This window comes from Ochotona princeps, chromosome 1 (assembly GCF_030435755.1).
Source record: "Ochotona princeps isolate mOchPri1 chromosome 1, mOchPri1.hap1, whole genome shotgun sequence".
Lineage (NCBI taxonomy): Eukaryota > Metazoa > Chordata > Mammalia > Lagomorpha > Ochotonidae > Ochotona > Ochotona princeps.
This window is the reverse complement of record NC_080832.1, coordinates 87,013,956-87,027,297: the sequence shown is the minus strand read 5'-3', so window position 1 is coordinate 87,027,297 and position 13,342 is coordinate 87,013,956. Positions and strand designations below refer to the sequence as shown.

At 37.4% G+C, this 13,342-nt stretch overlaps 1 protein-coding gene across 2 annotated transcripts in view; it reads left to right on the top strand.

Moving 5' to 3' along the window:
- ADGRB3 (adhesion G protein-coupled receptor B3) overlaps positions 1-13,342 on the top strand; it is a 726,224-nt gene that overhangs the window by 324,654 nt on the left and 388,228 nt on the right. For both annotated transcript variants that reach the window (XM_004580472.4, XM_004580473.3), the window contains one exon: positions 1,698-1,892. In XM_004580472.4, the coding sequence (XP_004580529.2) occupies positions 1,698-1,892 (195 nt within the window). The remainder of the gene's footprint in view (positions 1-1,697; positions 1,893-13,342) is intronic.

The window sequence follows — 13,342 nt, the reverse complement described above, 5'->3', positions numbered from 1 at the left end:
GCTGAAAGACATATAAGCAAATCGTTGGTATTTGCTGTGCAAGGAGGGATGTGCATATAAAGTAAGAAACAGCACAAAGAAGGAATTATTAACTTGGCTTAGATATTTCGAAGAACAAGAATTAAATCTGAGTGGTTTTTAAATAAGCGATATTGGAAGAGAAGAAAGTAAAATGAAGCAGCAACATGAGTCTGTGGAACAAAGGGTCTTAGCAGAAAATTGCAAGTAGTTATTAGTAATTTGGTAACAGGGCTGGACTTCAGGCTGGTGGTACTTATTATTGCAACAACGCAGCTAGCTTCTGACCTAAGGGTCAGTGTACTTATTGTTAGCCATTGCTGTCTCTGTTATAATAGAATTTACTAAAATCACTCCATAGCAACTGGCAGTGAGACTAACATGACAGGTAAAGGCTAGATCATGTATGCCAGGCCCATTGTTTAGGGATCAGTCTGTGTTTGGCATCTACCACTGAAGAGAGATGCAGAACCATAAAAGAAGAAAGTAGGGAGAAGTAAAACTGCCTACACACATTTTTAAAGCATAACATGAAAGAGATAAAGTATGTCTCCCAAGATTTTTGTTTTAGCCAAATACATTTGGATAGTCTTAGAGAAAACAAAAGCTAAAATATACAAAGTGTCAAGAAAACTATTTGTAAAGTATAATTTTTGGAAAATTCTTACTTTTTCATTAGTGGAAATGGATAGACATTCCTTAAAGAATGTTTGGCTTTTTTATAGATAAAATTGGTACTTAACATTAACAGCCTTCATTTTTTTTGTTTCAGTATTTTGTATATTCATTCTTCAATATTTTGTAATTTTGAAGTTAATTTTATGTCAGACTTATCAATAGGAAGGTGAAAATTAGCCTTGTACTAGATTAACGTTTTAGTAAATGCTGTAATGTATCCTTGCTATGTCTGTCTGTCTGTCTCTCTCTCTCCCTCTATCTCCCTCTTTTCCATTTTGCATGCTGTGAAGTGTTTTTTCTATCCTAGATGTAATAGAAATAAATATGAGAACTGGAAGTCATTTCTCTGGCCACTAATTTAACATTTGTATCCTCATGTTTTTTTCTACTTTTGCCAGACAGAAAGATTTTCTTCTTTTGTTTCTTACTTTTCTTTAATTCTTCAACAATATAAAGCTAAGATCACCTAACTTTTAGTCATGTCATACTGAATTTCTAGTTTAGAGATAATTACTTAAACTAGTTTTCCAATGTTGATTTTTTGATACTATATGAGGATGTGTTTATTTTAAGAGGTGAGACAAAGGTTATTAAGTTTACCTTGTTAATAAACATGAATATTTTGAAATGGTTTTTATATCTACCTCTGGTCACAACTCGCTAAAAATGTTTCTTATATTACCACATGCAGAAGTACTTTTAAATATTTTACTGCAATGAAAAACCCAAACTAATACACCTATTTTAATGTGTTGAATGATGTGTTCCAAGCAGAAGGGAAAATTCTGGCAAGCCTGGAAGAAGCTCTCCATCCTGAGTTTTTATCCCCTGAACATTTATCCACTGAGCTTGGGATACACAATTTCTAGTTTTGAAACCCTCCCTAGTGTTGCAAGGCAATTTTAAAGTTGCACAATTTTAAGTACAGTTATTAGATGAAGATTGAAAGTGAAATAGTAATGAAGATTCTGATATTTCTTCTCTTCTTTTGACCATTACAGATTAAAGAGCACCTTGCTAAGGGACAGAGAACCCTAGCAGGTGATGGAATGTCCCAGGTAACCAAGACACTCTTGGATTTAACTCAGAGGAAGAATTTCTATGCAGGCGATCTTCTGATATCTGTGGAAATTCTCAGGAACGTAACAGACACTTTTAAAAGGGCAAGTTATATCCCTGCATCTGATGGTGTCCAGGTAAGGCAGACAATACAATAAAGGAAACAACTTTGAATGAAAATGGAATCACTGTTTAACTCCCCAAGAAACCAGCACAGCCATCGTGGGGGTGGCAGGAGCTGGATGGAGAGAGCACTGACTCCGGTGGAAAGGGGACTGGAGGGACACCCATGCTGTGCTTGTCAGCTCTGGAAATCACCCCAGTGCTCTTAATCATCCTGCACCTCAGTGTCCTCAGGCATTAACTGTGCATATCACACCCTAAGGAGATTCTGAGTGGGAATGCGTGTGTAAATGCTTTGAGCCCTCACTTAGAAGATATGATATCAAATTCCAGATGGTACCAAGGATATTTTATTCCCACATTCATATCACCGTCTTAAGATAGGAAATTAAATACATTAAACGTAATGAAGCACATTGACTATAGCATGCAAAGAATATGGAATATAAAGTTTGGGAATTTGCTAGTGGAAGGAGGAACCACTGACTAAAAATACGAGACAAATAGATAATTGTTCTTGATTGAGAAGTAGGAATTTCATTAACTGCTTGCAGCTTTTGCTTGTTATTGTGGAAGACTTTTAGAACAACATCATTTGTTTCCATAATAAAGTTTAAGTACTCAACCAACTTCAGTATTGCCTTTACCACTAGAGCAAAGCTTGTAAAAGGGCAAACAAATGCAACCCCAATTTACATTTCAAATGAACTCCTTTTGTGCTGTACACTAGCATATACTTTTGCCAAGAATGTTGAGCTGATTTTTGCATTTCTAGAATTATGTTCTTCCTGTATGTCTGCATATAGTCCATTAAAAATAGAGGTTGGCAATACTCCCAGATCAGGTATTATTTTCTTTCAGTTTAATCTTCATTTGGGAGTTTTATTTGCAGTTCAGTTGGAGAAGGCAGTTTTATGTGGTGGTGCTGCTGGGCTTTTTTGTTTTGTTTTGCTTTGGCTTTAGTTAACTAGAGGAAAGAGGCAAAGAATGCTTCTAGAAATCATGGAATCATTCATAGACGGTATTGATGCTGTTATATGCTTTCAATGATGGCAGCGAATGTTGTGAGAATTATTAGAGCAACATCCTGCTAATTGTAAAACACATTAGAAAGGTTGAGTAGATTAACATTATTGATCATTTTTAAGGTGTTATTCTTACACAGAGCAAAGTGATTTTCTAATGTTAAAACATTAAGTAAGCTTTTCCTGCAATCCCCAATTTATTAGCATTTACATTAAAAATAACATTTGATGTCTTTAGAACAAAATATAAGTTGTAATCCCCCAAAACGCTGAGGTGTTTTGTTTGCAGTTGAAATGACAGGGAGACTACTACGCTAAATTACCCTTGACCCTCAAGCGAATAGGGCTTTCATATTTTAGATGCTAAAGGTGAAGTATTTAAGATTATTAGTGTATATTCTGAGTATAGTTTGAATTGAGCTCATTAAAATGCATGGACTCAGTGAACAATTACTTTAACCAATTGCTTAATCATGGATATTAGCTGGTTTAACTTAGAAAAGTCAATTTGGCTGTTTATTTTGCTATCATTTGGGCATAATCAAAAATAGATTTCTGTTTGCATCCAACTTTCTCCTCAGTCCTGTCCGCATTCACAGAGTCCTAAGCATCATCCTCTTGGGAGTGGAGTCTGCATTTTCCAATTTCATTGACTTTGCTGGTGATGTCTTTTCAATGCCACTTCTAATGTCCCTTCTTCTTCCATCTCTACCTGTCAGCATCCTAATTAAAGCCTAGTAATTGTTTCTGAATGTCAGACTACCAAGACTTCAACTAAATATTATAAGGATCTTTCCTTGACCTAAAGAATTTCCTTGACCCTAGAGAATTTGTGCTGCTTTTAATCTACTTTTCACAATTGAATGCAAATAATTTATATGCATAAATAGACTTATTCCTTATTTTCTTGGTTATAAACCAATGTATAATATTACATTCTTAGATGAGCATAAGGTAAACAAGTCATCTAGCTATTTCTGATTGGTTAACACCTTAAACTTAATGTGTCATAAAGTTAACTCATTTTGAATTGTAAGTTGCATTTCTACTTTTTTTTGGTAAAAATTAGCAATCTTGGGATTAGTGCCATGCCTAAGCAGGTGGATCCTTCACCGGTAGGGCTAGCATCCCATACGTGCACTAGTATCCTGATTATGTCTGGGAAAACAGCAGAGGACAACTCAAGTCCTTGACACCCTGAAGCAGCTCTGTGGGAGATCCAGAAAAAGCTGCTGGCTCCTGATTGCTGGCCGTGGATGGGCTCAGTTCCAGCTTTAGAAACTGTGGCTTTAGAAACTCAGATTATGTTACTTTTCACTGAGAAATCTTCAGAACCTCAACTCCCATAAATAGCAGTGCCACATCTTGGTTCATCTCAGTCTTTTAAACCAGTTTCTTAGTACTGTGAGCCTATGTACACCAACAGTGTTGTCTCTCATACACCTGCTTATATCTTTCGTTGTTACTATTTGTTAGCAAATCTTTGCAAAAGAAGACATATTCCTTGTCCATCTTTGGCCCTAGCCAAATGCCAACTCACCTCCTCCAAACAAAATTTGGTATAGAGTCTTAACTACAAATTGTTCAACAAATGTTTGTTTAATTTAATTTGCTAATTAATGTTGATTGATAATCATATAGAGTTTTTTTCCACTCAATTGGAAAATTATTAACCAAGAGTAAGGAAACACTAAATAGAGATTTTAAAAGTTAATCATTCTTGGGGAATGCAGATTGGCTCAATTGACTAATCCAACTCCTGCAAGTACGGGCATCCCACATGAGTGAGGGTTCTTTTCCTGGTTGCTCCACTTCCCATCCAATTCCCTGCTTGTGTCCTGGGAAAACAGAGGAAGAGGATGGCCCAAATTCTTGGGACTCTGCACCCAAGTGAGGGATCTGGAGAAAGCTCCTGGCTTTGGATCAACTCAGTTCTAACCATTGCAGTCATTTAGGGAGTGAACCAGCTGATGAAAGATCTTTTTGTCTCTCTTTCCTTTTGTAAATTTGCCTAATAAAGATAAATAAATCTTAAAAGAAAAAGATAATATATATTTCTAAATGTACTTATTTATAAGATGCTTTATTTTATGTTCAGTAATTCTGGGTTGTGTAAAAGATTGATATGATATTTTGATGAAAGAGACAAAAGATAGATACAACATAAAAACTGTAAGGTAAACTTTTGTGAAGTCCTTAGGAAAGTTTGGAGGCCTTTAACACGGATATGAAAATTAAAAACTTGAAAACTGGCATGGTTTACTTCAGTATAGGTATGAGAAAGTTTAAACGAGCAAGCCTATGTGATTACCTTTAAATTTTAAAATTTGCTTTTATGTTTTTCTAAATGGGGTAGAGAGTAAGACTGACACGGAAACCAACACAGAGATAGAGATATCTTCCTCTTCTTGTTCACTGTCTTCAGATGTTTGCCATAGTCAGGGTAAAGTCAAGGCAAGGAGTGGAGCATGGAACCCAATCACTTGGTTCATAGGGACACAAGCATCTGAGCTACAACCTGCATGGGCTACTTCCGTGGTTGGAGATTATATCTCAACCAGAGTTGATATTGACTAGTTGTCTACTATGGGACATATGTTGAAGCCACTGAACCAAACATTCACCCCAGGCTTCATAATTTTAAATTGTAAACTTTTATTGTTCATGTTATTTTTCCCTAAATAGATTCCTTGCATATCTATTTTTTGCATATGTATTTTTAATATTGATAATTTTTTAACTTTTAAAAAAATTTCTTTGATATGTGTGGTTTGACAACCTCATAAATCCGAATACTATTTTAAGCTTAAGTCATGAATAAATTATGAAGTTAAATTTTCCTGAGAATATCCAGTTCATCATACCTTTAAGAGAATTTAATACAGTGCATGCCGGTTGTATCAAGCCTGGCTAGCTGCAGAGCCATAAAAAGAAGCTCTTCATGAAGCCTTACTCCATTTTACTGAAGTATCCATTTGTTGGATCTGACTGCACATAGTTTGTTCTAGTATAGAAAGTTATCAAATACAATATTATATATACCATCACTTTGTGCTGCTATGAAAGAGAAACTGCTTTTTAACTGTAAAACAATGCTTTGTAGTATTTTATTTTTAGTTATTTTGAATTAACATGGAAAAAATACCTAAAAGTGAAACACGAATCTCTGCATTAGAATAACAAACCACCAGTTTGGTGAACTGATAAAAGATGCTCTTAAAGTCTTTTTCCTCCAAGGATAGTCTCTTCCAAACTCTTGAACTTTGCCATAGCTCTGAAGCTCACATTGTATTAGTTCCCTGTGTTATAGCCTGCCCTTTTCCAGTATAACAAAAGTTCCTTCACGATTAAACTCAAAGATCATTTCTTCTCAACAGTTTTCTCACCGAGTCCCAGGCAAAATTAGATTTTTTCCTACTTGCTTGTCCTTTTGAAAGCTGATAAGCACCTGTACTGTAGCATTCTCACACATAATATCGCAACTGCTGCTTTTAGATCTGCCTTCAGCAGTAAATTTTTGAAGTTTGCTGAGAGATAGTGATGTCCCTAGAGCTTATCCAGAAACTTGAGATCTAGTAGGCATTCAAACCTCTGATGAAATCTTTAAAGAATCAGTTAAATTAACATATTGATGTTTGAGGGAATTCTCTTGGTTTCACAAAAACACAAGAAAATTTCTCATAATACCCAGTTACTAGAGAGGAGGAAACGCTTTCTATATATCTGTCTTTATTCATTTGAAAATTAGAGCTACAGAGAGAGGAAAGATAACTGTTTCTATTTGCTGGTTAACTCTCCAGATGGCCACGATAATCAGCATTTGGTCAGGTCAAAGCCAGAAGCTGAGAGCTTCATCAGTCTCCCATGTGGAACATTTCCTCTGGCTTTCCTAGGACATTAAAACGGAGTTGGATCAGAAGTGGAGCAGCCAGGACAGGAATCAGATGCCCATGTCTCACTCAGGCAATGACTTTACTGACTGAATCGCAGCACTGGACCCCAGTTACTTGTTGTTAAACCATGGAAAACTTTGTATTGTAGCCCATGTTACCAATAGAAGATTGAATTGGCACCATCCACGGCAGAAGCTGTAAGTCCTGATAAAACAAAGGAAATATGTGTTCAAATTCCAGCTTATCTAATAACTGCCTTGGTCTCCTCAAACACATTATTTAACCTTTCTCCACTTTATTTCCTCATTTCCAAAAAGAAGTAAAAAGAATAATAGTATAATTGATTGCCATTTTTTGTGGTAGTTCGTAGTAGTTATATTCTGCAAAATTACAGGCAATATTGAATTAATAAATACTAAATCATTGCTCCAAGAGAAAATACAAGAATCAGTTCTCCTGCAAATTTTATTATAATATAATCATTAAGCATTCACAAGGAATTTGTTTTGGTTAATATATGTTGTTGATATACAAACACTGAGCTCCAAAACAATAGCACTATCTCTCATTCTTTTTTTTTAAGATTTATTTATTTTTATTACAAAGTTGAACATGCAGAGAGGAGGAGAGACAGAAAGCAAGATCTTCGCTTCGATGATTCACTCCCCAAGTGAGCTGCAATGGCCAGTGCTATGCTGATCTGAAGCCGGGAACCTGGAACCTCCTCTGGGTCTCCCATGCGGGTGCAGGATCCCAAGGCATTGGGCCGTCCTCAACTGCTTTCCAGGCCACAAGCAGGGAGCTGGATGGGAAGTGGAGCTGCCGGGATTAGAACCGGCGCTCACATGGGATCCTGGTGTGTTCAAGTGAGGACTTTTAGCCGCTAGGCCACGCCGCCGTGCCCTATCTCTCATTCTTGAACCAAGTTTGTCTAGCTTACATCTTTCTTCTTTTTTTAAAAAAGATTTTTGTTTATTTTTATTGGAAAAGTCATATATGCAGAGAGGAGGAGAGATAGAAAGGAATATCTTCCATCCACTGGTTCACTCCCCAAGAGACTGCAAAGGCCAGAGCTGAGCCAATCCAAAGTCAGGAGTCTAAAGTCTCCCCTTGGTCTGCCATGTGGGCACAGGGTTCCAAGGCTTTGTGCTGTCCTTGACTGCTTTTCCAGACCACAAACAGGGAGCTGGATGGGAAGCAGGGCTGCTGGGATATGAGCTGGCGCCCATATGAGATCTTAGGCATACATGGTGAGGACTTTAGCCACTAGGCTAGCATGCTGGGCTCTGGCTTACATCCTTAAGGCACATCACACCCTTCTTATGCTTAGGATTACTCAATAGCCTTTCAGTACTGTGCTGCTGTCTTTTACAGATGGAATCACCAATAAACAAAAACACACAATATATGTGAAAAAATGGTGCTAAATACCATGTAAGAGTGCTTATTTACAGTGTAAGGTCTGAATAATGGCAGGGCATCACCTTGTTTGATCTCAACAAGAAGGGTGCACAGTTTGTGACTCAAGTGCTGCTCAGCACATTTCTATGATCATTATATCACTGTGGGATTTGATGTGGGGATTACTAGTAAATTTCACTCAGTGGAACACTTCACAAGTATAGACTCTTTTAATAAAGCAGATGACTGAGTCTTTCTCAGAGTTGTTATGAGGCTTAGAAATAATGAAGGTTAAATACACAATGATTCATACATAATGATATTTGTTAATTACCCATTACACAGGAGTTACTCCATAATGCCATTATTGATACTGTTATGAATCTTAATATGAAAGTAAAATATGGGCCTTGCTCTCAGCTGCTTATAATGTCACTGAAAAAAATTACTCGTAAAAAGGCTAAACTCTGATACTGAGGAAGAGAGTTGTAAGCACAGAGCATTTCTCTTCTAGAAGTTATAGAAATACAGAAGTCTAAGCTGAGGTAGTCAGAAAAGAAATTATGGGAGAGTTAGAACTGGAGCTGGATTTTGAAGAAACAAAAAGAGCAAAGAAACAAGCTACAGTTAAAGGCACAGACATGGTATATGCAAGGCACATTTTGGAGACCAGAATTCGTAGCAAATTGGATTAATGTTGGAAAATATAGATCATGAACACAGGAAGATGGAGACAAATGAGAATAATTTGCTTTTTGATTATCTGTAAATGAAGTTGTTAAATGTAACAAAAATTTTTGAAAAAATAGTATGGAGAGTTAGCATAAATTAGTAAATGGATATTGTAAGGTGAGGAAGAAACCATTATAATTTTGTGGCAGTGGTCTAGAGGTGATTAAAGAAGAAAGCAAATCTTACTGACAGTGTTTCCTAATAGACAAAAAGAAATTTTTTAGTAGAATGAAAGGTAGACCTTTCAGGCAGTTTGTATCTGTGTCATGAAGAAAGGAAACCCTGGGAAGGACACCAACATTGTGGGGTCTAAATGTCAGGACTGTCACTCCTTGGCATCTGCCTGTTCATGTCACCAATTGTATATGTCTAACTCAGTGTTTTCCAAGTGTGTTTGGCTGCAATCCACTGTAAGGCAGGCATTTAATAGGAGCAACACCAGAAAGCTAAGTGTTACACAGTTATATTTACCTGTCTCTGTGTAATGTTGTATGTAATACATTCTTGCACTTTCTGTTTCATTAAGAAAAATGATCATGACCTTCAAAGAAGTCATTACTCAACACTGGCAAACAATTTTTTTATCTGACACGTTCTCTAGGGTTGAAAAATTGAATGGCATAAAGTATGAAGATAAAACTCAAGTTTGCCAGTTTCTTTTTTAAATCCAGACTATATTGCAGATAAATGTCTAATAATTACTCTAGGAATTAAATTGAGAGTAGAATTAGTGATTTTAGTAAAGTCAAACAACGTAAGTCTTAAAACACTTGAAGAGCAAATGTAGACATTGTGTGGTGTACCACTTGCATGCCAACATCAGTAACTAAACTCACTTGGAGAGGGTATGTGTAGCCCTTTTTGACCAATTGTGGTCTGCTGAATATGCCATGTGTATGCTTTTATGATGCTGTTTGTTTAGTGCTTACCTTGCTTCTCCAAATTCTACTCAAGTTGTAACTTGCCCTTGATTTTTTTTTAAAGATTTGGTTATTTATTTGTAAGTCACATTGCAGAGAGAAGTAGAGATTGAGAGAGAGATATATATATACAACATTTAAAATAAAACGCAACTGCATTGAAAATATTTTCAATTGGATTCTAACATTTGCATGCCATCTTTCCTAGGAGGCAAAATATATTTTAGATATCCACAATTTTTTTGGATTGACTTATTTCAAAAGCATTAGTGAGAGGGAGGAAAAAGGCAGGCTCTCCCGTCCTCTGGTTTACTCCCCAGATAGTCACCATGGTCAGTGCTGAATCAGAAAGAAGCGAAGGAGCCAAGGAGTCAAAAGTTCCTCCTGGGTCTCCCAGTGGGTGGCAGGGGCACAAACACTGGGCCTATCTTCAGCTGTTTTTTGTTTTTTTTTTAAGCCATTAGCAGGGAGTTGCAATGGAACCAGAGCAGCTGGTATATGAATCAAAACCCAGATGGGATACCAGTGTCACAGTCTGCAGTCTTGCCTGATACACTATAGTGTCGGCTCCCAGGATTTCTTTTCTTATTGTTGGTATTAAGTTGTCTATGTTTCTAGAATTCTGCATTTCTAGACTTCTGTATTTCAAAGTAACGCATTGTATGTTTATACTTCTCTTTCTCATCACAATTTAGCCTGTGAATTTAGTCCTGGGTACTTATAGTTTTCACATGTGAATGTAATTGTTAGCATCATAATGTAACCTTATGATATAATGATACACCTCATCTAAAGAGCTTTTCTAATTTTCTTCACCTAATAATATCTGATCTGGCTTCTCTGGTTTGGAATGATGGTATAACTCTAGCATTCAAGACACAGTCTATTGTTTTAAGATAATGACCTCAATATACATTGTCTAACCAGAAAAGACAGAAGTGTTCTCATGTTTGAGTAGAGGTGATAGGAAAGGCAGTAGACTATGAAGAATTAGAGTGAATACTCTGTAAGCAGGGTACTATTCTTCAGGATGTGTCTCTGCCACTTGTAAGCCGTGTGACCCTAGGTGCTTATGAGATCTCCATGTGCTGCAATTTTCTCTTCCATGATAAGCAACAATAGTATCTGCCTCACAGACTTCACGTGAGAGATAAATTATCTCTATGAAAAATTTAGATAGCATCAAGTACATCATAAAGCTAAGGAAGTGTAACTACTGTAATAGAACAAAAGCAAAGTTTCTAGATCACAGGCAGCTCCTGCCAATGCAGTTGTCTGCATAGTACCTGCCCTTCCAAGTAAGGTACAGTGTTTCTCATGGCGTTGTACCCACCCCACCCTGCTTTTTATCAGAAAGAGGGCTGGAAATGTATTAGGAAAATCAGGAACAGAAACAAAAGCATTTGTCTCTAAGTTCAACACTGCCAGGCCATTTGAGTTTTAGAACAAATTGAAGAGAATTGCTTAAATCAATAACCAGGATTTCTAGCTCTAGAAACTAACCTGCAGCCAGAATCATAACTCTCAACTGACAACCACTCTAAGAAACAGTAGCCGTTTTCAGTGCTGCATGACCTGCGACAATTTCCTATTGCTTCTCTGATGTAGAGAAATTGGCGTCACTAGCATCTCTTCACGGCTGGGATTGAAACCAAGCCCTTACTATAAACATGAAAATAAGAGATTCCAAAATTTGTGAAATATTAAGTGGCAAATCTTGCTCCATAAATCAACATGATTAAATCTGTCAGGAAGAACATTTAGAAGACAGCCACTGATGGTACACAGCAACCAGGTGGGAACAGGAGATGAAGCCAAAAGTGTTAAGAATATGCACAGGGGATAGCACCTCCACCCGCTGGACCACTTCCCCATATGGATACCAGTTCAAGTCCCGGCTGTTCCACTTGTTTTCCAGCTCCTTGTTTATGGCCTGGGCAAGCATCAGAGAATGGCACACGTGCTTTGTGCCCCTAAACTCATTTGGGGAGCCACAAGAAATTTTTTGCTTCTGGCTTTAGAACAGCCAAGCTTTACTCATTGCAGCCATTTAGGGAATGAACCAGCTAGTGGGAAATTCTCTCTTTCTCTCTCTCTCTTTCTCTCCCTGTTTCCCCTCTCTGTAACTCTGCCTTTCAAAAAATATGTATAGTGCAGCCTATCACCATATGATATGAATCAGTGATTTGGGTTGAGTATATATATTAAAAAATATATAATAAAACCTATGATTTGTGATTTTACACTTTCTGAATTTCCCATTATTTTCGTCAAATTTAAAACAATATTGAGATTTGCACTAATAAGATCAAGAGTCTTTTTCTTTTGATATTTTACTTATTAACACTTTTTTCTTAAAAATATCATTGGAGAATTTTTTAATTTTTTAAGCTCCTATAACAAATGGCATGGAATGGGTGACTCAAACAGCAGAAATTTGTCTCACTTGTGTGGAAGTTAGACACTGAACTTGTGAATAGATTTGGCTCCCAAGGCCTATCTGTTTGACTTACAGGTGATTACTTTTTCTCTGCATGTTCATGTGTTCCCTACTCACCTGCTGCACACATCTACGCCTGTTGTCTGTGTGTGCCAATCTGTTCTTCCCATATGGACACCAGTCAGTTTGAGTTGGGTTCTACCCTAATGTTCACTTTCCTTTTTGTTTATTTGTTTATTATTTGAAACACAGTGTTACTGGAAGAAAGACAAATAAATAGTGAGATCTTCTATTAGGTGGATCACTCTCCAAACAGCCAAAACATTTGGAGTTGGGCTGATTTGAGCCACGAGCCAAGAGCTTCCACTGTGTCTCCCATGTTGGTAGCAGGGAGAACCAGGCCATCCTCTGTTGCTTTCCAAGGTGCAGCAGCAGGAGCTGTGAAGCATCCGGGACTAAAATGCAGCCCGTATAGGATGCCAGTGCCACAGACAGAGGCTTGACCAGGATACACACTGCTGTTCCACTAATGTCCTCTTTGCAGCTCTGTCCCCTCCTATATCCTTTCCTCCAAATACAGTGACAGGTGTTTGGGGAGTTAGGATTTCAGTGCGTAGATTTGGTGGGGGTTGAGCAGAGTTGCAATTCAGGTACAGCATGGAATTTAGAAAGATTGAAGAAAAAAATCTTTTATTGATAAAGTATGTGCTGGACACCCTGGGCCAGGGTAGGACCCCCTAAGAGTCTCATGGGATAAATCTGTGATTTGAGGATGCATTTCTCACATGTGTCACACCTGCTGAAACTTGAGCCCCACTCCTTACTTAATTCCTTAGTTAAGATGCTTGACCTGTCTGGATTTGATGATGATTTTGTCACACAGAGCCTACACACACACACACACACACACACAGACAGAGACAGAGACAGAGAGAGAGAAAGAGACAGAGAGACGCACACACCATGTGCTGCTTCTCCCAGGCTGCATCTTAGGGAATAATCATATACTATATTTTTTCATATTGTATCACTGTTTTATTACCTTTGATTATT